The sequence below is a fragment of the Clytia hemisphaerica genome, unplaced genomic scaffold (genome assembly GCF_902728285.1).
Source record: "Clytia hemisphaerica strain Z4C2 unplaced genomic scaffold, Clytia hemisphaerica genome assembly, whole genome shotgun sequence".
Taxonomy (NCBI): Eukaryota; Metazoa; Cnidaria; class Hydrozoa; order Leptothecata; family Clytiidae; genus Clytia; species Clytia hemisphaerica.
Genome location: NW_027103650.1, coordinates 626,855 through 652,989, shown reverse-complemented (window position 1 = coordinate 652,989; position 26,135 = coordinate 626,855). Strand labels below are relative to the sequence as shown.

The window sequence follows — 26,135 nt, the reverse complement described above, 5'->3', positions numbered from 1 at the left end:
TTCTGAAATTTCGAGTCTGGATACCCAGATACCCTATTGTTTTCCATAACATCTGACTGTGTATTCGTTCATAGTATGTTCTTTTAACAACGGGACAAAAAATTTCATATTATAAGCGCAAGCTCTAATGGCTGACAAAATGGGCCTGAAGGGCGGAAGTATAGAACCATTCGATTTGCCTTCATGAACTTTACAGAGCCCGTACATAACTCCTGGACGAGAGATAATTAGATTCGAGCAATTCATCAAGACATTTTTGAATTTCGGCTTCCATATCAATAAGATGTCGAACTTCTTTGTTAACTTTGTGTTTTGTATTGAATTCGACTTTGATGAACTTGGAAGTGTCACTCAGTAGTTCTTTCATACTTTTGATGTACTGTTCCTTATCAATACTACCAGTCGAATTTAATACCACCGGTAATATTCCAAAATTTACGAAAGAGTATAAACAAACAAATATCAGAATACTTTGAGCACTACTTTGATGAACAACAATGTGGTTTTAGGAAAGGATATTCCACTCAAACCTCTCTTCTCCCAATGGAAGAGCTCTGGAAGCTAGCCACTGCTCATCGACCTTTCTAAGGCCTTTGATTGCATGTGCCACAAATTACTTGTAGCAAAGATCAATGCATACGGGTTCGATGACCTTTCCACTGGGTTAGTCAAGAGTTATCTAGAAAATAGGCAACAAAGGACAAAAGTAGGCAACGAACTGAGTAACTGGATCAAGATCAAGGATTGTGTCCCCCAGGGATCTATCCGTGGGCCTCTGTTTTTCAATATTCATATCTGTGAACTCTTTTTCATCATTGAGGATACTAAGGTTGCGAATTATGCGGACGATCCGATACCCTATGTTAGTGCTCCTACCCGGATTGAAGTAAGTGGTAAACTAAGCTCTGTCGCAGAAAAAATCTTCAAATGGCTTTCAAAGATTTTTGCAGTAACCTTCGATAATATTTTGACGTTTGAATCGCATATAGGAAATCTTTGCATATGGCGTTGGTTTCATCGATTGAATTTAAATTAATTTGTAAATAATAGTTAATCTTGAGTTTCAACCTTAGATTTGTAGTTAATAGTTGATATTGATTAGCCTCGAGCTAAGTACACATTGTACTACTTTACATCAACTTTAAGGAAAATACATAACTCGAGCATTTATGGATATGGCATTTTTGGGGAATTTAAGTCATTTAAGTCATTAGTAACTTTCAAGCGCTTCGACCCTTTAAAAATGCGTATGCCGATCTTCCAAAGATCCTTTTTTTAGCCCTCTTCCAGCAGACCAGAAATTCGCGCATTTTTCAATCAAATTAGTTGGAGCCCATGCTAGGGAATTCACAGAATGATTGTGTACAAAATAATTACTTTCTCGAAATTTAAAACCAAAAAAAATATCCACGAAAGTGCTCTACTGGAGAATTTAGGCTTTAGACAAGTTTCAGCCGCTGAAATTTTCATTTAACATCAAACCCTTTTGTTACACACCAATGGGGGTAAAGTAAAGGAGTCTAAGATCTATTTGGATGGAAGAAATACTGGGTTCAAACTTTTTTACGAGGGGTACCCACTGGGGAGAACAACTTTTAAAAGTAAGTCGGCTAAACCCAATTCAATTTTTGATCAGGGAAAAAGTGAATAAAATATCTAAAAAAATTTCCAATTTTCCCCCGTTCTAATTAGAAACCCGAAAAGATATCCTTAAGTTTAAGGTCGGTCTCCACTTTTGCGCGAAAATGAGCGAAAACTTTTTGTCAATCACTTTTTCCTGCAGAAAAGATTACGTCATGAAAAAAGTTTCAAGCGAAAAAGTTAAAAGTTGAAAGAAGTTCAACTTTTTAAAACCGTTAAGGCCGGTCTCATGAGCGACATGAGTGAAAACTTGTTGACGTTTTTGTAAGTTCATTGGTCGGTTGAAAAGTGATGAAAAAATGGTCCGAATTGACGTAATGGATGAAAATAGTAGAACTTATTTCGCGCGAAAGTGGAGATCGGCCTTTACGTCAAATTTGTCCAATGGAAATACTTTTCAACAGACCTTACAAAAACATTAAAAAGTTTTCGCTCATTTAGCGCGAAAGTGGAGACTGGCCTCTAGAGGTTTGCTTTCGTAATCGCCCAGTTTAAATAACTTTCGCTTACCCTTTGGTGGTTTGTAGGGCATGCAAATCTTCTTTCGCCGTCGCCGTGTCCTTCCGCGAACAGATGTTTCTAAAAATGAAAATAAAAAATATATTAATGCAAATTAATTGGTATATGAGGCCCCCTAGCGGTTTGCATGATGGCGTGATTGGGACTTTTTTCTGGCGTGATGGCGTGATTAGAGATTTTTTTTGGCGTGATCAAGATTTTGGCGTGATGCGTGATGGGGTAAATATTTGAGGCGTGATGCATGATTTGGGCTATTTTTCGCTATTTTTTGCGTGATGACAAATTTTAGCGATTTTCGTAATGCGTGATGGAGAGAATTTTTTGCGTGATGGCGTGATTAGGGGTGCCGCTCGTATATAGATTTTTTTCATAGTTAGATTTCTCAATTTGAGCACGACGGTATTATAATTCCGGCTCACAAAACCACAATGCTGATTTATATATCGCGTAAATTTTAAATCAAGTTTTAAACCCGCCTTAAAATAATAAGGGTTAATAAAGTCATCTCAAATACAGACGAGTAATACAGAGACCCGACTTGAGGGCTTAAAGGTCATTTCATCGACGTTGCCTTCCATTAGGACCCATTTCAACTCGAAACGTAACAAAAAATGTAACAAAAAAACCTTTCACGCATACAAATAATCCGATATTCATTATTTTCTACTTACGTTTTGTTGTTGTTTCTTGAGCAAACGGGCCAAGGTCCACAAATTTACTCGACGGCTGAAACGTTTGGAAAAAAGGTTTCAACAAAAATTCTCAAAAATGCAGAAGCAATTTGTCAAGAAAAAAGCAGAGGGAGTTATAAGGGCGAAATATGAATTGAAAGTCGGTCTTTTTTCTCAAACTTAATTGCAAATTGGCGAACTTACTTTTGGCGGGAAAATTGTGACCATTCATACGTTCAAGAAATGAATAAAACCAAAGATAATATAAAAGCTAAACCCAATATTGTTTCTTTTATTTCTCGGCAATATAAAAGTAATTTTAAACGGTTCCCATTTATAGTGAATATAATTCTCTAAACATTAGAAATATTCCCAGAAAAAAGTTTGATGCAAAAGTAAAGGGGACAAACTTTACCTAATTATATCCCCTCTGCTTTTAATCAATAGCCCCAAAATTATTCTAAAAACTTGCTCTTAGACCAAATATTTGGAAAAAAAACATAGCCTTAATTTAATATGATGACAAAACACGTGCAGAAAAAACTCGAAGAAACTCATGAAAAAGTAATTTTTAAAATGATGAAATTCTTACCGCTTGTATGACAATTAATTTTTCAGATTCCATAATTAACAGAATTATAATATCCAATTGAAAATAACTTATTCGCAAAATACGCTTTCACAAAAAATTATCAAATATGTTGCACAAGAACTCTTGTAAAACGTGTACCCAAATTAGAGTGCAAAAAGATTTTGGTTGCTTTTCTTTTTCAGCAATCAAAAAAGCCAGACCGAAGGTGGTTTCTATATGCATTTTTTTTCTTTCAGTTGGCGCTACAAGATCAAAAGATTTACCTAATTTCGACGTGAGAACCAGAAAAGCAAAAGATGTCAATTTCATGATTTCATTTTTAGACACGAAGAGGGAGAGAGACGCTCTCATGTGTGTAGTTGATCAATTAATTATGTATTGTCTCAATACACAAGGGAATAATGTTTATTGAATGGTGATAGTGGAATTTTTTCTTCACTTCTGAGAAACTAATAGGCAGAAAGTTGTGTATAAAACCCCTGGGGGGAGGGGTACTTAGGCAAATGGAGGAATACGGTGTGTGCGCCTTTAAGGGTGCCCCCGGAAAGATCGAAATTTGGTCAGAATTGATCAAATTTGTCCCAATACACGTTTTTTATTTATAAGAACAAACTATATAAGAACATAAGGCTTCGAGGCCCAACAGTTTAAGAACATTCTAAGAACATTCTAAGGCTTTGGAGACTTAAAAACATGCATTTTCTTAAGAAATTACATCAAAATGCTCAAAAAATGCTGAAAATAAGAACATTTTAAGAACATTTTTAGGCTTCAAATCCAAAAAACTAAGAACATCTGAAGGCTTCGAAAATTTTTGACGTTCTTATAAAAAAAAAAACGTGTAAGGATCGTAAAATTCACAAAATTTTCCTTGAGGTTCTCTTTTTTAGTCCCAGTAAGGGTCTAAGGGTCGAAAGTCGGACGCCATCCCCACCTCTAAGGGTCGGAAAATTCACAATTTTCAGGAAATTCTTATGAAAAAGTCTCTCTTTTTCTTTTGAATTTTTCAAAAATTGAAGAACATTTTTGAAAAATATTTATTCTCTAAGGGTCACCTTTTCAGCAAAAATCAGTCTCTCTAAGGGTCGATTTTTGGAGGTCCCATCCGCACACACCCCTCGTCCGCCAACCCTAGCAACCGAAATACAAGGGGTACAAAAGGGCGGCGCTGATTACAAATTTCTTTACACCTTATTATTAGAATAGTTTTCAAACAAAAATGAGAAAGAATACCCAAAGATTTTCGTACTCGCTTTGCTCGCGTAATCTTTTTACTATGATATTTTGCTTTTAATAGCGGGCGCCTAAGATCCCAGCTATCGAAAGTTGTCTCTCTCTAGTTTGGTAGATTCGCTCCAGTCCAGGATTCGGTATTCGAAAAAGCTTTGTAAAAAATATACAATAGATTAACTTAAAATAAAAAAATTGTGCCAGCTGACATGTCAAGGAACAATCCTGAACAAAAAGAATTTGTCAAAAGGGCGTGGTCATGACGCTAATTATGGAAATTCCCCTTTTCGGGATTCAATCTCTAAATATCAGTTTTCTGACTAGTTCTCAGTCCAACATGGCTATCATGATTTTTAAATAGCTAATCATGCCAGCTGACATGTCAAAGCACAATCCCGAACAAAAAGAATTTTGAGAAAAAGGATTCAAAATACTAAAATAGCAAAGTGTGGCTAGTTCCCAGTCCCATTATTGTATTTGGATCAATTCTAAACACCTGATTTTAAGAGCTGACATGTCAATGGTTAATTGTGGACAAAATATATTGACAAAATGGACGTGGCATCGACGCTAATTTGAGAAATTTTCTATTTTAGGATTCAAAACAGGACTTGCTAGTTTGGGTACAAGATCTTGTACGACATTTGTAATGAGAATATTTTTCCTTGATGAATTAAACCCAGAATTCGCAATCATAACTCTAATATCACTCACATAACTGAACTTTAGGTTAAAACGTGCTTTAAGAGTGCAATTATGACCCATAACCTTTTCATTTCTTTTTGTAATATATATCTTACAGGTTAAAAACAAAAATATTCTATTCATATTCTATTTACAAATTTTCAATCAAAAATCAAAAACAGAAAGTCAGTGGTTGAGTTTATAAATTAGCCCTAGCTGTAGTGATAAAGAAAGTATCCTACTAAAAGGGGCAGCAGTAGTTAATCCACTAGCGATTGTTTAAGCATAACTGGTTGTAGTTGTGGTATTATCAATCTGTTTGTCGATGTGTCCGTTTGCGAAGCGGACTACTTTTCCGTTCGTTTGTTTGGAAGGTAAAAGTTTGTCTCGTTCTTTGTTGGAATGCAGAGGAGGGGAGTTTGTGTCAAGTTTATCACCCTCGTTACCTCTGTCGTTGAGGTCGTCGCGACTGTGGTGCGCTGATGGGAGTGTTTCACATGAGAAATTCATCATGGCTTCTAACGATTCCGCTGAAAATAGAAAGAAGGAACAAATCGAAAAGGGTTTGAACTTTTCCTACAGGAAAACTAATTAGTTTCAAATTATTCATTCAAATTACTTCATACTTTAAAATATTTAAGATAGGGATATGATAGTTCAAAATTTAATTAAAAAAAATGAAAATCGTCATCAATATCGTGACATCGTCATTTTTTAATCAATTTTACTAATCTCCAGCATAGATTTGTTACAAATATCTCAACTAGTTCAAAAGTTATGCAGGATGGTGTAACCCCCCCCCCCCCCCCGATCGTCAAACTGTAAAAAGGTTGGTATAAATAGAATTAAATAGATATTGACAGCAAACAAAAAAAGCAAACTTACCAGATTTCGTGAAATATGTCAAGAAGGGAGATGTATCCAATAGCGGTGCATTTGATTTCGGTCTGTAAAAGGAAAGCAAGGAATCTCTAAACAGTATCTCAATACAAAAAAATTGTCAGCTAAACAGAGGGTGCGCATCAATTGATTTGACTAGGAAACGGCTGGAGAATATGAAACTGTCTCCTAATCCAAGGTGTCCGTCAACTGGAGGTTTTACTGTAAAAATGATATCATGAAAGAAACTTACGGTTGGTTCGAGATTCGTTTTATCTTTTTCTTTGATCTGAAACAGGAAAAGAAAGCATTTGTTAATATACTCTATCTCCTACATCTCTTTGTCTCCAACAGTTGGAGCGACGAAAAAAGATTTTGTTACCTCCACAAAATATACTTAAATTTCTCCAATCCATTGTATTCATGACGTAATTTTTTCTACCGAAATATCCCGGTTTTGGCCAGTAGTGGCAAATTTAAACCAGAAAAAAGTTGTATAAAATTTGCCTCTACTGGCAAAAACCGGGGTTTTTCCATAGAAGACATTACGTCATGAATATCATAAATTCTAATGCATACATAACAAGCTCACCTTTTGACCCTTTTATGTAAGAGCAAGATGATGAGAAGTAATAAGACGATCAATACAACAGCTGTGAAAGGAACTACATATTTCCAATGTAGGTGGTTGGAGCCCCCCTCTCCTGTGTGAACGATGTGTATAAGCGGGGTCGAGGCTTCTCTCGTCGACCCTTTAACCACACGGATGTTTATCGAACATTTATCTAAGAGCTTGTTCAGTCCATTATACATTTCGATATCGAAACTTATGCTAGTTATATCGGTTTCATTTAGAGTCGTGTTCAAATGAAGCGCCAAGTTCGTTCCATCTAGCTTGTAGAAAATCTTATCACTGTCTGTTCCTATTACATTGTATTTCAGGTTAGGTATCAATCGACCCCTAATTTTCAATGTTATGATCAGGGAATTAATATTAGCATTTCTATTGATCGAAGTTTCGTAGGTTTGTTTCTGGAATCGTGGTGGTGCGTTTCGATTTTCCTTCAAAACAATAGACACGTGACAAACTTGGCAATCATTTTCGACGCATGCGCTTATGATGAGATCGTGTTCTGGTAAAATCCGCCTGTCTAATTTTCTGAGAGAAATTATAGTCCCATCGTTTGTGATTTTGAAGTACGGCTTTTCCATCGAACTAATTTGCCGTAATCGAAACTTCAGTAATGGATTAAAGTTGTCTGGACCGAACTGATAAACTTTCGTTCCGATCTTTATGGCATCAAAAACTGAAACTTGGTAAAAGTCTTTACTAAAAAGATCGACCCTCGGTGGGTTTGTTGGAGCTTTTGTCGGTATTATGTGTGAGATCTTATTCCTTTTTACAACGTTGATTTTGACATTCGCATTTTTCAAACTTCGTAAACCACCTTGATCGTATGCAGATAGTTCCAAATCGAAAGTTCTTTCATCTTGTACTGGTTTCTTCTGAAAAAGCATGCCGTCATTTCGAACGTCAAAAGTCTCTCCCTCATTACCATCAATGATTTCAATTCGAACTTTTTCTCCTCTGTCTTTGTCTCCAGTTACAAGTTTCAAAAGATCCCGTTGAGTAAACGATTCTTGTTGAAAGATATTGATCGAGAGTTCACTTTGTGCGAAATAAGGTGGATTGTCATTTTCGTTTAATAATTGAATAGTCATCGAAGTGGTGCTCTCGTACAGCCCATCAGAGGCTACAACGAGTACATAATGTGTGGATCTTTCTTCATAGTCTAACGGCGCGTTCACAAAAAGCTTTCCTGATCGAGCATCAATTCGGAATGTGTCATCTCCGAAATCGACCAGTTTGAAAGTCAGGTTTGCGACATCAAGGTCGCTTGCTGTGAACGTGTACATCAATGTGTTTATGGGTGTGTTTTCTTTGATCTTCAAAGTTTTCGGGTGCGATGCAAACCTTGGTAAATGTGTGTTACGATTGACAACTTTTACTGTAATGTGGTCAGTTACTACACCAAGTAAGCCATCATACTCAACATTGTGCGCGGTGAATTTCAAGTCGTATTGTCGTTTCTGTTTGAAGGCCAACGGACGACGAAAGTATAAGGATGAGATGGCCATGGTGGTGCTGGGTGAAAAGTAAAACATATTACCATGATTCCCTGAAAAGAAGAAAAAATAGGTTGTGTTTCTAGTAGTTATCATAGATATACTCTGGTTAGCAGAAACCTATGATTTTCTGCATAATCTAGCTGCAAGTCAGCAAAATTTAACAACATGATAAATATAAAACTTCAAGCTACGATACGCCTACTTACAGCACCTGACCCCGAGAATGTAGTAAACCCCGAGAATGTAGGTTTCTCATTTTTTAGCATGGTAGCCCTAACGATAGTTCAACTTCATAAAAAGTTGTTTCAGAGCAAAATGTTACATATAACTGATTATTTCTAGACATAAAATTTTAACTTGAATTGATTTTTTCAGGCAAAAATCTGAATCGAAGTTGATTGGATACTACTCAAATTGAGACATTTTTTAAATAAATCCTCTCTAAATCGAAATCTATTGCAATTAAGTTATGATGATACGGTATTTTCTTATTCCTAATGAACTAAAGAAATGGGGAAAATAGTCCATTTCAATATTTATTGTTCTAAGTTAGATATTTTAACGAAAAAGTTTGACCTACCTTTTGGGGTTAGTTGACCTACAATTTGGGAGCCTTCATAACCCGACATAAAAAGTCTGTCAAATTATATAAAACTTTTTTGTTGTACTTTCATAACATGAAAGTATTACCTGAGAGATGATTAATGTTGGCATTTTAAGCTTTTACGACGTGTCCCAGACCCGCTGGGACCCCAGCCCAATCAGAAAATTTGCCTAAGTTTGAAACAATAGAATTTCTATCCCCATTGGGAGTTCAGTAGAAATTTTTGACCCGATGTGGGAAAAGTTCCACCGGGGCTGTGAGGCAGGGGTGTTGTTACATTATTCACATATTTTTACACAGAATCTTCAACCTACAAAATAAAAACAACTTTCTTGTCTCTTCTTTTCGTCCTTTCTTTTACTTTTCATCATTTGTAACACGATAAAATTAATATATTTGTTAATTTTTTGTCAGAGTATATTTCTAAAGTTTGAATTTCACTTAGAGAACAAAAATTTCCGATGAATACTGAAATTTCGCTCTCAGCAACCGAATCTTTTCACCTACATTCTGGGGGTTAAAAAGCGAAAAAATCCAATTTTCAGAATAACAAAAGCACTTTAGAATATTGTTTTGGCATAAAATATTTTTAAAATTTCCTGTTATAATTAATTCAATCGAAAAAATATCAACATTTTACTATTACTAGATTTAAAGCCATAAAACCAAACCTACATTCTGGGGGTTATAACGAAAATGGGAGTCAACTTCAAGGACCAAAAAAATTAGCCTACCCCTTAGCCTATCTATCAAAAGTAATGAAACTAACCCCTGGGAAAGGATTTTGGGAGTTCAAAATTTCGTTTGAACTATTCAATATTTTTTTAAATGCAAATCTACATCTCTCAGGTCTGATTCAAATTTCACCTACATTCTCGGGGTCAGGTGCTGTATGTGTTTTCACACAATCCGGTATCTTAGCCCCCTGCCTGTTAAGTCTTCTCTTAGAAATCTGGTAAAACGTCCATAAAATTCCTACCTTCGACAATGGTGAGGTTGACTAGAGCTCGCGAATTGGACGTGACATTGTAAGCAGCTACTTGTATCCAGGCTACCATAGGATCAGATATAGTTCCTTCATCGATGTAAATCTCCCGGCTAGACAACTTCGTTTGCGGTCTTGGATCTAAAAAAAATGTTGAAAGAGTTACTAATGATAACATATACTTTTTCTTAAATCGATGAAATATGGGCCCGTGATTATCCATCCAACACTGTTTCAAAGGCTTGTGAAGAAGTGTATTCAAGGGTTCGTATACAAGCTTGGTCTTATAAATAATTTTTTTCTTTTATAAAAAGGCCTGTGGTGTAAACAGCTTGATGTCTTTTGTCCTTGTTGCTATTGGTTTTATTTTTTCTTGAAACAACAACCAGAACCACTTCATAAACATTTTGACATCCTTTTTTGTCAATAATTGTTTTTGATGTATATTCTCTTTACTTTAGTAGACTTTATTAGAAGTTAAAAAGCTCATAAAATGATGGTTTATCTTTTAAAGTAATGGTTGAACACGCAGGTTGTGCTTTATCTCAAGGTATTAATCATCTCAAAAATTGGGACAAGTGGAATCCATTTGTAGAATTTAAAACAAAATGGCTCCTATTGGGAGGGGCAGTGGACCCTCCAAAGAATATCAAGATTTCTGATCGAAGATCAACCCAAAAAAGTGGAAAATATCAACATGGCATCATCAAAGATATAAACAATATGGCACAAGCTTTAACAAAGCATAATTTAGAACTACATAGTTATGTTCTTGATTTACAGATAACGAAAAAGGATGCAATATTGAAAATCCGAGATCTATTTCTTACATGTGAGAGAACAGAAACAGCAGCTGTTATTTACTACACTGGACATGGAGAACAGGCAACTGGTGATTGGTGTTTCCATGATGGAACATTAACCTTTCAAGAGATACTCAATCAAATGCCATCTCGTTCATTTAAACTACTTTTCGTCATTGACACGTGTTATAGTGGGCAATGGGCAGATATTTGTACATCAATGAAGTTAGCAAACATCTTTGTTTTAGCAGCTACGCCTTATTGTAATACTGCAGTGGACAGTAGCAATGGAGAGGGAGGCCAATTCACACTACACCTTCTCGATAAGTCTTCATGGTTCCGCACTCCATCAAGATCACCTGTTTTTGGCTCTCCTACATCGACTTTTGAGTCTTATCCACATCCCAGAAAATACGATCACATTTCTGACTTCATAAATGGACATAACGGCTCACTTATGCATTTTACATCGTCTAATGGTAAATGGTCAGGAATATTTGCAAAGCAGAGTGATTCAGGTAAAAAGTCGTCATATTCAGTCATGAGTATGCTCTACGATGGAATATTTGGAAAGCAAAACGAGCCGAGGAAGACGTTATCCTATTCAATCATAAACAAGACGCATGAGAATGGAATGAATTACATTGATGATGTTGCAAACATAGTGAAAGATGTCAACGAAAAGAAAAGTGAGGGGAAGACTGTTGCAGCATTAGTGGATGCCGAATCCTTTTTCTTGGTTACTTATGAAGAAAGTACAGCCGAACAATTTTATAACTACGGTTATCACAAGTTATCTGAAGTGAAACAGCAGATGGACGAAAAAATGAAGAAGAATGGAATGAAAGTGAATGCATTTGTGGAATATTATCCGAAATTGTCCATCCCACAAGATATAGTAAGGAAGGCGGGCAATCCGATCAACGGTGACCCGAAAACTGGATTCTTCTTTATAATGTCGAAAGACGAATTTATACAATACAGCTGTAGAACTATTAGAGATCCATTTTATGGGGCTATGATGACAGAAATAGAGGAAATAACGCTAAAGTCGAGAAGCATTTTAAGTTCTTTTTACGGATCACTTTACGGTTCATGCTATTACGTGGTGTTTACGAAAGAGTATAAACAACATTTATTACAATATAAAAAAGAGGTAAAAAGTACGTATAGATTTTTCGACGATAAGGAGTGTTCAGTGGCTATGAAATGGTTTAAAGAGAAACTCAGCGAAGGCTATCAACCCACTTTCCTTCATAAAGACCAACATTCAGGGAAAACTTTGATCTATTTAACTGATGTAGATCAAGGTCTTTACGATTTTGAACTGGCTTTGAACTACACCAAGTTTTAGATATCGATGGGTTATCATATCATAGTTATTCATATGACATTGAATCACAATTCATATGACATTTAATCACAGTGGTCACATATTCGATTAAAATGTTTTCTCGTCCAATGCATTTTTAATGTTTCTTGTAAATAAAAAATTAAAGCAGGTCGCTTGTTTAAATTAAAGAACGAGCTCGATGATTTATTCAATTTTTCTTATTCACTGTGAAGGCCTCGCTACAGACACACCTCGGAGCTACCATTTTGTGTCCTGTCATGCTGACGAGCCATAATGGCTTCAAGTCATCTTAAGCATAAGGCTCTAATTCTAAAATCAATTCATTTTTTTGTATCCATGTTCAATCAACAGTCAATTCACTGATAGTAATTTTTACATTGGCTACCTAGTAGGTTTCATGTTTTTGTTTTTATCTTTTGGTAGTCATTTCGTTTTTGCTTTCAGGTGGCCATCTTTTGTTTTGTTCTCTCAGTAAACACTGAAAGGTTGGAGCCTTGCCTGTGACATATGATTTACAGAGTCAGTATTTCATTCAAGCCTATATTTTAATTTAGAACTTTTTCAATCAGACTTAGACATTTTAGAACTTAGACTTGTAAACACAATATTCATATACTTTTATTATTTATTTCTACAGTTTAAACATCATTAATTCACAACACTATATCACCAACATCAACACATTTTTACAAACTTTGTGGATTTCCTGTACACAAAAACTTGTTCCAGTTAAGGACATATTCGAATTCTAGAGGTTCGAGTTAAAGAGACTCTACTGTACTAACTGATAAACTTATGTTAACTTTGGAGATTACTGACCTATGATGATAAGGTGCACGCCATTTGATGTCATTCTTTGTTTACCACGTGTCATTATACACTGGTAACACCCTTTGTCTTTCGAAGATAGTCGACCGAATTTCAACGTACTGATTCGTTCACCGTTCGTCCTTTGTACGATCTAAAAAGAAGCAAAAGATATGTATTAAAGTTTGATATTTTATAATTAAAGAATTTAATGTTGCAAAATCAGATCGACAAACCTGTCAGTAGCATTCCAAAAAATTCGAACACCCATTTTAGCCTCTTTTTTAGGAGTTTTTTTTAATTCATAGGTCTGATTGTTGATGAATAGATACTGAGAAACATAGAGCAGCATTCATTGGCAATACCAAGCGTTACGTACTTCTGCTGGATATAATGGGCTTACTAATTACCTCTCCGTTCTTGGTCCAAATGAAATCCGCCATCAAGTATTGACTGTTGTGGCAAGTCATTTGGAAAGTGGATTGAACTTGCGTCAACACTTGTTCGTTACTTTCACTCATCACCAAACGATCTTCCATGCAAACATCTTTCAATGTCGGTCTCGCATCTATGAAAACACAAAAGGTAGGGAGTTGATGTAAAGGTCAGAGTTACCCAAAACTCAGAACGTCAACAACTTGAATATAAAAGTCATGATTAGAATTCTTTCTGTTAATCATACTACACCGACAAATAATCTTACAACCTGAGGAACTGGACGAAGCCTAGTTTGGTTTCAACCGTAGTCATAGCACTTCGTCAAATTTGACGCCACATCATTTGTTAACGATATACACAAATACCTTATCATTGTCAAAAAGAGGGCAAAAGGGTTTATATACCTAGCATCATGACGGAGAATAGGGATCCAGACAAAATTTTGACAGCCATGTTTCCATGACGACACGTCAACAAGCATTGGATGGCTGAATCTTTTAAAAACCACATTACGTCATTGAAGATAATTTGATTGGATGTCAACATACGTCGCCAAACGATTTCTTTATCCAGACCAACAACCAGGGAACATCTAAAATGTAGTCAAATGGTAATCATAGATAAAAAGCGGACACTCAAGGGCTTGGATACAGTTTTTGGCCTTCTTTGAGTTGACTCTCCGAGATTGGGGAAGAAAAGTAATGGAAAGCCCGCATCTTTTTAACAAAGTATTACAAAATGAAGGCAACATGGTCTTTAAAGTATCTAGCATAGCTAGTAGGAATTAGATTTGCATCAAGTGTTGAGGTGTGCCAACTGATAACGGATATCTTTATAAAAATTACTCACTGTTCTTTGGAATAATCTCGATCAAGCAACAAACTGATTTGCACCATAAAAAAACCATTGCTAGTAGTGATGTACATTCCATTTCCCTCACTAAAGCCTTCACTATCGTCATAGAAACCTGGTAATAAAGTTGACCATCCATTCACACGCACGTGTTCTGATTGGTTAATATAAAGGGGAATTGTTTTTGGTAGAATTGCTGAAAACGATGGTAGCCTTTCATAGACAGTTGATACTTTAAATTTAGTTTCGTTTGAAGGTGCCTTGAAAATGACCTCTTCTGATTGGTTCAGCTTCACCAAGAAGAGACGCGATTGGCCAATATTGAAACGGTGGGAATTGTTCTGCTCATCCAGTTGAATTGTTAGTGGTGAATTTTTCTGATCACTGGTGGTCTCAACGATCAACATCTCAGCGTTGCTCATTTCTTTGCCAGATAACGTGATTGAAGGAGCAACCAATTCCTTGGTCTCGGAATGAACGGAGTACGTTTCCAACTGCTTTCCATCTTCTAAATTGGAGGAGAGTTCTGTACCGGATTTGAAGCTCACTTCGTTTGACGTGGAGAGTTGTTGTATAGACGACCGGTTGACGGTGAAGTAACTGGAATGCTCCTGGTTAATGTCACTAAAATGAAAAAGTTTGTCATTCTCACAGGATACAAGGTCAAAAGGGGATGCTAAACTGTCCTCTTGAAAGTGTTAAAATAAGAGAGAAATTTCAATGTCAAGTATTCTAAGATTTCTTTACTCTTTATCGAACCTTCTTTAAATTATTCTTCATTTGATTTAGATGACGTAGATGACAGTTCGATAGCCAATGAAAAATAATCCATAAACAGTCAATATCCATCAATTTTTCTTCTCAATACAAATGAAGATACTTCACAAGGATTTTGACGAGAACCAAAACCTACCTCACTTTATGGTGCATGAACTCTTTGTAATCTTTACCATCAGACTGCGTGAATTCCATCACTGACCAGACACAATGCGAAAGAATCAAATTCTGCTCAACGTCACTTCGAATGGCGAAGAAAACTGACTCTCCAACGTTGACAGAAAGCAGTCCGGAAGCTTTCAAAGTTACTTTTTGTTGATCTCCCACTTCAATTTTAGATGTGATGGCACGGTTCCCTTGAGTAGGCGGCACACGAAAACTTAACCAAAACAGTCCACGAACTTTCTCAACTGTGACGGAAACAATATAAAATAATACCATACGCTTTGAAACTTTTAAATGGGGTCCGAACAATTTGGTACCTTTCAACGTGAAACCACCATAAAGGTCGTTACTTTGGAAGTTATCTGGCTCAATCATTCGATTGACTGTAGAGAAAAGTTTCTGTGACGATTGAACCATTCGAAAACCTTGTGTTACGTGGAAAGGGTTGGTTAGTAAAACATACGAAAAATGATGCTCTAATTTCAAAATTTTCGAATATGTGCCAATGTCATGACTAATCGAGGTCATGAATTTAGAATGTGTTCCAATTTTGATAAAGGTTTTACATGAAAACGAAACTATGCCACTGGTGCCAATGATACCAGGGTCAATGTACTGAATGTCTTTGACAATAGTGATATTTTGCTTTGAACCAATTCGAACAATCTTAATGGTAAACGGTTCATTCTTGGTAATGTTAGTGAAACTCGCCAATAGGTTAAAGAGCACCAAATAAACACCTTCACTTTTGATTTGGTAAATTGTCTTTTCACTCTTTTGTAAAGATGTTTTTAATTTTGAGTTCGTAAAATTTTGATCGTATATTTCATAGTTGATACCGGTAAAGGTTGAAACAAAGACAAAAACAGCACGAGCTTTGATCATGAGCTCATCTCGACACAATGTAGTGAGTTGGACTTCATCGTCTTGTTTGAGTTCCACGATGCGTGAAAAGTACCCTTGATGGAGAGCGTGGTCAGGGTAGAGGATATGTTTGATCGTACTCAACACTCTTCCTCTGCGAGTATGCGTTAGAAACAAAGTTAAATTCAGCGGATGGTTCGCAGAGGGGAGAGTGGTTTGGTTAATATGAACAAAGTAGATACCGTCTGCGGGAACATGGAATTTAGTTTCGTTCCGTAAAGTATACTTGTTCAAGTCATAGCCAGGTACAGGTGTGTTACGTAAATTAAGATGAGGTTTCGTACAAAGCCTGGTTTTAGGTGCATGAAGGGTATCCATGGCAGCTATCAAAAGGTGAACGGGAACTTGTGTTAAACTCAATCGACTGATATTATTGATTTCTAAGATTTGGTTATCATCCAACTTTAAGGATAAATAAGAATTAGCAGGTATCTCTAGAACACCTTTTAATGAAACAGCCGACAGACCTGTCCGTGAAACAGATAGCCCTGAATTTTGAATAATATCTCCATTAAATTTTTCACTTGTAATACCAATAGTAATCGTCAAATCGGAATCGATTGATTGATCTAGAACTAAATCCAGTGAAACGAGATACAGTCCGTAAGCCCGCACATGTACAAAATACTGCGCGTCTTCATCGATGCTTAGTTTTGTACTGTTATGACGAAATGATACACGATTGCCGGAAGAATGGACAGTTTTTTCATGAGAGAATTCAATGACCGGTTCCCCATACTCCTGACCGTTTTTCAGTTCCAAGCAAATACTCGCAACGTCAGCTTCCATCTCTCGTATCTTTATTACAGTAAAGGTTGATTCTTCTTTTAAATTTTGTTCGCCCGTCGTTTTTAATTCAATAACGTCTTTCGAATGGAGTTCAAAGATACGGAAATATGATATCGTCCTCACTCCTTTCGCGTAACGTTCGTTGAGGGAGAAAATTTTCTCATCCTTTAAATAAACATCTAGCGTTGTTGGATCGCTGGTTTTCACTTGCAAAGAAAACATGAAAGAAATGGCGTACAGTCCATCGCATGGTACTTCGATTCGGTTTGCCTGTCGGAGAACTAAAATCGAATGGAAGGATGTTGAAAAGCTGGTAATTTGGCCAAAAAAATCTATTTTAGCTTATGGGCTTTAAAGTCAAAGGATGAAGATGTCAAGGCTGATCATAAAAATAGTGTTTATCCATAAATCTGACCCCTACTTTTTTGACGTAGGAATGTAGGGGCTATTTTAAAGAAGTCGAATAATCAATAGGTCACGATGAAGAGTTTGTAAGCAATTAAAATGGAAAACTATTTCAACACTGAATCGACCATTGTGGTGTAATTTCACGATGAATCAATCGTTTTTAATTAATTACTGATTAAACCATTTATAGATGGATCACTTACGACAACACAACCACAAATACATCCCTCAAACTAAGTCATTGAAGTGGAAACTTTCCCCACCTTCTTTATTCAAAACCATTTCTTTCATTCAATGAATGGGAATTACATAAGTCTACTTGAAGAGAATGCAAGTTTGGGTTTCAAATGTGAAATATGAAATTTGACGTTCATTAAAGTAGAACTGACCAGTAAATGAACAACCAAAACATTACGATTTGTACAGCTCATTTTTAATAGGGAACAGAGTATCCCTTTGACCTGTTTTGCCCTAATGTGGCCATGTCATAACTTATCGGCTCTTTTCAAACAGGCTCTTACTGACGTCGACGCTAATTTCGACCGTTTTTAAAATATGATTAGCAGATAGAAATACTCCTCAATGGATTGTGAAGAAGGGATGATAGGTTATTGAAAAACATGAGAAGTTTACTTACCTCCTAATGAGTTCAAATGACCTCTTGTACTTCTAATTGACCAGCTTCCATTCTTGGCTCTTGTAATATCAGTTATAGGAAGGATCAATGCTGGTACAACTCCACTGGTTCCCATATATTGAATCGACACTGTAGACCATGATAAAAGCTTCAGTCCTTTCCCATTTTCAATTATAATGTCCAGCTTAGTATGTAATTGCAGTCTTACAAAGCATGCTACGGACATGGATTGTGTCCGAGAGTCGATCTCTTCGTAGGCCACACAATACAAAGATGACGATTTGTGCTCCTCAGCTAAATAAAATTTGACAATTGAGTTATCTAGCCCAGAAGATGTTTGCTCTACCACAAGGCTAGCGGAAATCATGTAGATGCCATCTATAGGGGCAAGGACGTAATCCTCGGAGCACCCATCGTAATTGTAAAAACCGTACTCTGTGAAAAAAACATTCAGACCACGAATTGGGTGTGGTGAGTGAGTAATTGATTGTTCTTTGATTTGCGCACTACATCCAATCACACCACCTCCTAGAAATGCAAAGAGTTGAAAATAATTATTCGACAATGAAACAGTGAGGTTAAGTATCGCTAGATAAATCTCACTGATTTACGGAGTTTCTGTAGCCTTCATTCACACCACGACACAGACTTAGGAACAAAGTCTCACCAAAATTGCAGCTTTGTTTCAAGAACTAAAGTTGGACAGGAATTTTATTTGAAATTTACTGATCAATGATAACAGTCGGTAAGGTTGGGTTCTATCCAAACAAAACATAAGTTGAAAATTAAAGGAAAGAGATTCAAGCACTCACCATCCACCAGAGTGATAGCTGAAGAGACGACCAGAATGATCCATTGTATTATTCTTTTCATTGCTCGAAAACTGGAAAAATATGAGAGAAAGTAATACATTAGAAACAACTGGCCCGTCGTACATTGTTTGAAAATAGCTCTGACGACCTTTAATACCATAAAGAATCAAGCGTCCAGCGACCCTAAGCTTGGACCAGGTCGCAAGTAAATGTTTTCAGATTCAGATTTATATTGAAAAAAATTAAAATGAGACGAAAATTAATCTTATTCCCAATTTAGTGAAACAACAAACGGTCTCCACCTTTATATTTTCCCAGCTTTAAAAGAGAAGGCTTTGAAATTCTTTACATAATACTAATCTCAAAAACAGATATAGGACAAAATACCGATTTCGAATTAATCTTCAAAGAGCTTCCTTTTTTATCGTGAGCCCCGAACAAATCCGATTTTGTATCGAGAGAGAAATTCAATCAGAATGGTTTGTTATGTAAAACACAGAAACAAACAAGCAAGCAAAGTCGAAACATTCTGCAGTCTGTGAGCAATATAACACGAACTGTTTTATAAGACGTTGTACGTACTTTTACTCGTGAGATTGAGTCAGTCATCGTAATCTTTCATTTTCTTGCTGTAAATGAAACAAAAGGAAATAAAGCACGTCATACATCTCCAATATTATAGAACTAAGAGAGTGACAATGATGTGTGGCATTTCACGCACACATGCTTGCAAACTCAACAGAATACCTCTCTACTTTGCTTAATACCCGTGTCCCGGGTACCGCATTTAAACAAATCAAATTCAAAACAAAAGAGGTAACCTAACACAAGGATGCAGCATCTCTTTCTATATCAAACTCAAGGTTAGAAGAGAATAAGGGCATTGTTAGTGCTTGATGAAACTTTTTTCTGCGAGATTTCTAGTGTACAAAGCAACGTTCTGATGATACGTTATATTGGCATAGCAATCGATTATTCACCAAAACATGTGAGAGCTCAGTCCCTCCTCTAACGGATCACTGGATTAGATTTTAAGAGTGGTAAGTCTCTAACCGTCTGTTGCCAAGGCCTCCATAAACCGTAAGTAAACAAACTAGTTTCTAAAATAAGTTCCTTGATAAAGAAAATTAATCGACCAACCCCTACTTTATCTTAAAAATACATGATAAGCAAGATATTGAATACCAAAAGCTCTTGAATTAAACTCGGTGTCATCAGCTGTTGAAACCGATGAAACGCTCACCAGCCACATCAAATATTACATCAATTTATATACAGTAAGAAATTCATTTAGTAAAGTATAAATTACAAAAATGACTGCCAGCCTGCAGTCGAAATCTGCATTTTGAAAAAGTCAACAAGATTTCAAGATGTCTCAACTAGCATCAACTAATATATATTATTTACTAGCACCTTCCTTAAACACAACACTTCATTTTACAATATCCAAGAAATTTCAACAACTCATACTATAATGGCTTTTGTCTCTTATCTTTGATTCAAAACCGTCTCGGTTCAAAAGCAATTAATCTTATTGTCGTGACAAATGACATGTGATGGCAAAGATAGCAGTGCAACAAAAACACTAAGTATGCTTGGTACAGTTTAATACTTGAATTTATACCCAAACCATTCGAAAAATATTGCTATAAACCTATCGACCCGTACCTTAAACGATCATAAAGGAAATTAGTCATGCTTGATGGGTTCCACTTTAGTGGGACTCTCCGATGTAACTAAACTCTCATGACTCTAAACCGTTTTCCTTGGGTGGGGTTAGATTTGATGTATCTACCCCAAATTTCGTTTTAATGCAGGTTGAAAAATGTTTGATCCCGTAGGTCGAATTTTCGAAGCATATTGGTTGGATCTAAAAAAATGTCCACCTAAATACTCGTAAAATACAAAAACTCAAAAACTATTGACCTACGTTTAAAAAACGTATACTCCTCAAATTCAAACAAATAATTTGGGCCTAGCTTTGCAAATCGAATTTCCGCAGATCAAAAGTAAAAACTTTGTTTGTTTGGTCACCTTAAAAGTGTCTACAAATTACAGTTTGGAAAATAAGAAATCCTGAGGACAAGGAGCCGAAATCGCCGTCCACTTTGCTCGACAACGGTAAAAAAACACCAAAATACCGTTGTCTATTTAGAGCAAAGGCTATATAGACCAGCGGCCGAGGTAGTGAATTGTGTCACTTCGTAGGGCACCCCTTAGATCAGGGCAAATTTTTGATAGGATGTTCCTAATAGGGTGTAGAATTGACAAAAAAATTATCCCTTCGAATCTCCTGCAGTTTTCGAGTGAATCGATTTTTAGTTAATCGATAGAACTTATCAACGGTTTTTTCGAAGTCTGAAAGTCAAATACCTGATGCATTTGATGAATTATCTCGAGATTTAGACATAGAAAATTAACAAACGATACTACTTTTGGATACTACTAATTCAGGGCTATCCAGCCGTGGGAATGATTTTTTCTGAAAATGCTCCTAGGAAAATGCTGACGTCATCGGAAAACACCCAAAACGTCGATTTTTCGCCTTAAAAATGCCATTTCTCGGCACCAGGTGGTCGAGACTTAAAAAATAACCCCATTTTCTTTATCTACTTTTCAAGCTGAATCAGTTGGTACCATCAGATATTTGATTTTCAGACTTCGAAAAAACCGTTAGTAAAGGGGGGACCCTGCAGGAGATTCGAAGGGCAAATTTTTTTTGTCAATTCTACACCCTATTAGGAGCATCATATCAAAAATTTGCCCTGATCTAAGGGGTGCCCTACGAAAACTATTTTAAGGCCTTTTCTGAACCTCGGACGCTGGCCTAATATAGAGCCGTACATCAACTGTTGACTTTGTTTCGCATCGACTTCATTTACCGTCGTCCTCTTTATCCTCCGATACATAAAGTCGCTTTTCTTTCTTGGAAGGAGGGTTTAGATTCCGAGTGTCTCAACTGCGATGAGTGCAACAGAGTTTAGGGAGGTTTTCGATTGAGAATATAAAAAGCTCTCCAAAATATTCTACCAAACAATTGAACTTTAAAACGTTACAGAATAGCAAAAAAAAAAATTCAAACAGCTAAGAGCGTTTCCATCCAATTTCATATGCAATTTTACAATTAATTAAAACAACTGACCACGCGACAAATAACGGTTAAAGATGTTAAATTTTAGATTTTGAATCTTCCTCATCATTCAATAATTGAAAGACACTTTCACACTTTTGAATAGAAACACTTTCTTCTTGTGAATCAACTGGATAGACTGTTTACTGCTCTTCGTCCCTGAAATCTTTATCAATTATGGATAAGTGGAATGAAAAACCCGCAGATCAAACTAAAAATAAAACTTGTCATAATCAAAATGTTTCCTCTTTCTTCGAAGACTTCTCGAAAAAAATGAACAGTCTTTGGAGCTTTTTTTATCAAATTCAGACCTTTTTATGTGATGTCTAGCGCAATGAAGAACGAAGACGCGCGAATGACCACAACAGAAACAGTGGCAAAACCTTTCATCGTGATATCTTTTTGAAGAGGCTTCAAGCCTGCAACACTGAAAAGGAAAGCATCATGAATTGGATAGTCAGGGATGTCCTGTTCGATTGAAGACTGTAATGACGATATGAAATGTATCTACCAAAAGAAATTCATTTTTGTCAGAGCGGGTACTGTTCTAAAGAAAACTGGAATATCCCGGCCATTCTCTTATAATATAACTTTGAATCTGAACAATCTAATTGGTGGAAAACCCGAAAGCTTATCAGTAGCGTAGACAAGAGGGGCGCAAAATTTGTGTGGGAGAGCAGATTTTTATGACAAAGTAATTATCTTTTTATAATATGAATCTCGAAAAGTACTTTATTAGATTAGGGATTATCTATCAGAACGCAAGCAATACGCCCAAATCGACGATAAATCATCGAGCAAATTAGACGTACAGTTTGGCGTTCCACAGGGGAGTACACTTGGCCCGATCTTTAACTTGTATGTGACCCCTATAAACACCAACGGTCCGAGCACATACCTGCTATATGCCGATGATACTACACTAATCCGACACACAAAGATCCAAGAACTGCAGAGCGCCATCGAATCGATCCAAAATGAAATAGACAACATCAACCTTTGGTCTGAGCAAAACCATCTATGTCTAAACACAAAAAAAGACAAAAATGAAAATCTTTTCGACCAGACAACTTGCACAACGCCATTCCCTCGCGGAACCCGTCACAGTTATCAAAAGCGCTGGACAGGATATTGAACAGGTCAAAAATTTCAAAATTCTCAGTGTTAGACTTAATGAGCATCTAGACTGGACTGAACATGTCAACCATACCCACGTTACGCAGCTTAAAACGATTCAAGAGCACCGCATCATGGCAGCAGCGCAAGATGCTTATGGAGTCACTGGTTCTCAGTAAACTGACATATGGCATCGCTTTACTATCCGATGCTACAAAAGCCCAGATTGAGCGTCTTCAGAAAGTCCAGAACGCCGCCGCTGGCTTCGTGCTCAAACGTTATGCCAGAACCAGCGACGTAATCGATCTCGAATGGTTACCAGTTGCTGAGATGGTTGATCTAACAATCGCCAAGATTGCCCATAGCGCTCTCCACAACCCCAGCTGGCCGTCATACCTCAAACTCAATAGACAACCGGATCCAGACAGAGAGCTCCGAAATGGTAATTTGGTCGCACACAATATTGTCTAACTGGCACCTTTGCACACGAGGCCGCAAAATGCTTCAACAACTTGCCTGTTGATATCAAACGAATTGACAAAAAGGAAAGCTTTGCTGATAAATGCTGGAATTTTTATTTTGATAGGGCGTTAGCCAAATCTCTAAGCTAATTCAATACACTCTTCTCGAGATGCATAAATTTATTGTTGTCCTCGTTTTCAAACAGATTTCATTGCTATGAAATTACATATTCACAATGATAATTGTGTTGTTTATACCTCATGAGACATTTTGAATTTCAAGCACTTTTGTTTTACAGTTAATGTTTGCCTTTTGGGAATTTAAATTGCTTTAAATGTATAATTTCATAGCAATGAAATCTGTTTGAAAACGAGGACAACAATAAATTTATGCATCTCGAGAAGAGTGTATTCAACCTTGAGTCACAAACTTAACCAACACAGTCGATCTAGCATCTGATACTTACGTTTAGTCTTTAGCATTTGCAGCCTAGTCTATTTTCTAAGGTCATTTATTTTCAATCACTTGCTATTATATTTGGACTCACTCTTCCTGTGTTTTCTAGCCCACCAGCGATTCTAGCGTTCCCCATTTGATATATTTAATCTATGTTAAGATTTATTTTATTTTATCTAAAACATTGTTCTATCATTTTATATTCCTAAATGAGACCGAACCTATATTCAATTTTATCGCAGCCATTCCACAATTTTGCCATCACAATATCTACAAATTTAACTGAATGATTTTAATTTTGATGTTCATTCGATGTTGCGCTATTACGTCTAGTCTATTCTACATTCGATTTTTCTTCTCAGTTTGATCTCCTATAAATATATTAAAATATTATTATATTAGTAGTTTTTCTCCCTAATATTTAATATTTACAATTTCATTGCAAAACTAGGACTTTGACAACCTACACAATTTGACCTATGTGATTTTTAATCCATATCTTCTTATCCGACGAACCTATCTTTCAGCGTCTTCTATATTAGGCCATATTAGTTGCCCATTGATTTACTATTTCAATACTATGTAGCCGATCAACCCACTAAGCTTCCATTACCGACTTAGCTGTCCACTTCGTATCAGTTTGAATCGTAAAATTTTACATTACATATACATAAAATATTTCAATTTCTTGTAAGAAGAACCAATAAATATACTTTTGGAGATCAAGAAATTAATGATGAAAAAAAATAAAATCATTGTGTCATAAAAGTCTTCTCTCCCACACAAATTTTGCGCCCCTGTCTTCGCTACTGCTTATTGAGAAACAGTCACAAGATAATGTCACAACACAAAATTAAGTCCAAGCAAACATCATGACCTTACATGATGGCCTGCAAAGATGATGATATCTTATCTCTACAACTTTTAACAAGGGAAATTAATAGCATGCTATGATGAACTGTGTCAATCTATTTAATACTCCAACGTCGGCTCATTGTTGACAAAGATAATTCGCTTCAAACAATGATAATAATTATTGGTCACAATTATTAGATAAACATGTTTGGTTGGTCAAAGTGGCACATCAATACCAATTTGTTCTCACAGAAAACTGCTTCCTTTTTTTAGTTCTCCTTGCTGCAAGTTACATAATCTTCATCGATATAAATTCATATCAAGATTTATCAATACAATAGCCAGTCAGTAATAGAAAAATGTCAGCAGAAAAATACGATGTAGAGAAGAACAATAATTTCTGTCCTCAGCGCCAGTGTTGGGAAATGCAAAGGCCAGTTTTTACAAAACACAAGAAAACACCGGTAGCAAAAAGCTTTACATGAACAATTTCATGATCCTTAAAATGAATGTCATTACAAACAAGCAACATGCTGAATGGACCTACCTAATGATTAACATCAGATGAAAATAAGAAAAAAGTGACAATGATTGTACAAAAATTCAGAATGGAAAAATAAAGCTTGCGTGTTGAATAATGTAAAATGGTGAAAAGGAATTTCTCCAAATACGAAAATCACTTAAACCATTCAGCCCCAAAAAACCTTTTAAGCTGTTTTTGGCCCAAATTTGCCCAAAAAAATTTTCCTTAAAAATCTGGCTCCGTCACATTTTGGGCATTGCCATTTTGCATAATTGTGCAAAAAATCAGAAAAGAATTATGAGTCAACATTGAGAAAAGCTATATTTTCTTATTTGGTTAAAGGGAATTTCCCCAAAATACGAAAATCCGTCTTTTAAGGCGAATAAGAATTTTCCAGGAAAAACCACTTCAGCCATTCTTTAGAGAATCTTGCCCTCCATCTTTGTACAAAAAATCAGAAAAAAGTAATGACAGGATTTTGCACAAAGTCCAAAAAACCCTATTTTTAGGTAGTTTTTGGCCCAAATTTGCACAAATAAATTTTTTCTCAAAAATCGGGCTCCGTCACGTTCTGGGCATTGCCATTTTGCATCATTGTGCAAAAAATCAGAAAAAACTAATGAGCCAATCCTGAGAAAAGCTGGTAACAGACGAACGGACGAACGGACGAACGAACGGACATGGGTTAATTTATAGAACCTCCACCGGGGTACCCGGAGGTAGGTCCAAAAAACAACAGCGATATCAAGTTATAGTTCGTGATACTGGATGGCCAAACTGCCAAATTTAGAATTATTCAGAAAACCCCGGTGGGGGTACTAGGGTTGTGAAGGGTATCTACCTAATTTGGGAATAATTTGATGTTGATCTTTCAAATTCAAGGGGGAAAATG

The 26,135-nt window shown here is 36.3% G+C and overlaps 2 protein-coding genes across 3 annotated transcripts in view; one reads left to right on the top strand and one right to left on the bottom strand.

Annotated features, from left to right (window-relative positions):
* Positions 1 to 5,437: 5,437 nt before the first annotated feature.
* Positions 5,438 to 26,135, bottom strand: part of LOC136803114 (uncharacterized) — a 39,491-nt gene continuing 18,793 nt past the window's right edge. The window contains exons 6-18 of one of the 2 annotated variants that reach the window (XM_067059866.1): positions 19,284 to 19,330; positions 18,702 to 18,772; positions 17,890 to 18,417; positions 15,103 to 17,125; positions 14,187 to 14,813; positions 13,742 to 13,929; positions 13,310 to 13,467; positions 12,912 to 13,053; positions 9,930 to 10,076; positions 6,809 to 8,396; positions 6,470 to 6,505; positions 6,223 to 6,284; positions 5,438 to 5,867 (exon numbers count right to left, since the gene is read on the bottom strand). In XM_067059866.1, coding sequence (XP_066915967.1) covers positions 5,617 to 5,867; positions 6,223 to 6,284; positions 6,470 to 6,505; positions 6,809 to 8,396; positions 9,930 to 10,076; positions 12,912 to 13,053; positions 13,310 to 13,467; positions 13,742 to 13,929; positions 14,187 to 14,813; positions 15,103 to 17,125; positions 17,890 to 18,417; positions 18,702 to 18,762 — 5,811 coding nt within the window. In that variant the 5' untranslated portion in view covers positions 18,763 to 18,772; positions 19,284 to 19,330 and the 3' untranslated portion in view covers positions 5,438 to 5,616. Of the gene's footprint in view, positions 5,868 to 6,222; positions 6,285 to 6,469; positions 6,506 to 6,808; positions 8,397 to 9,929; positions 10,077 to 12,911; positions 13,054 to 13,309; positions 13,468 to 13,741; positions 13,930 to 14,186; positions 14,814 to 15,102; positions 17,126 to 17,889; positions 18,418 to 18,701; positions 18,773 to 19,283; positions 19,331 to 26,135 lie in introns of those variants that run through there. The other variant, XM_067059867.1, reaches the window with a different exon arrangement.
* On the top strand, positions 23,029 to 23,418 carry LOC136803123 (uncharacterized). The gene has a single exon (XM_067059874.1). It carries the CDS (start codon positions 23,029 to 23,031, stop codon positions 23,416 to 23,418), a length of 390 nt encoding a protein of 129 aa, XP_066915975.1.

Coding starts and splice junctions, on each gene's coding strand:
- LOC136803123 (XM_067059874.1), top strand. CDS start 23,029: ATGTCAACCATACCCACGTTACGCAGCTTAAAACGATTCAAGAGCACC.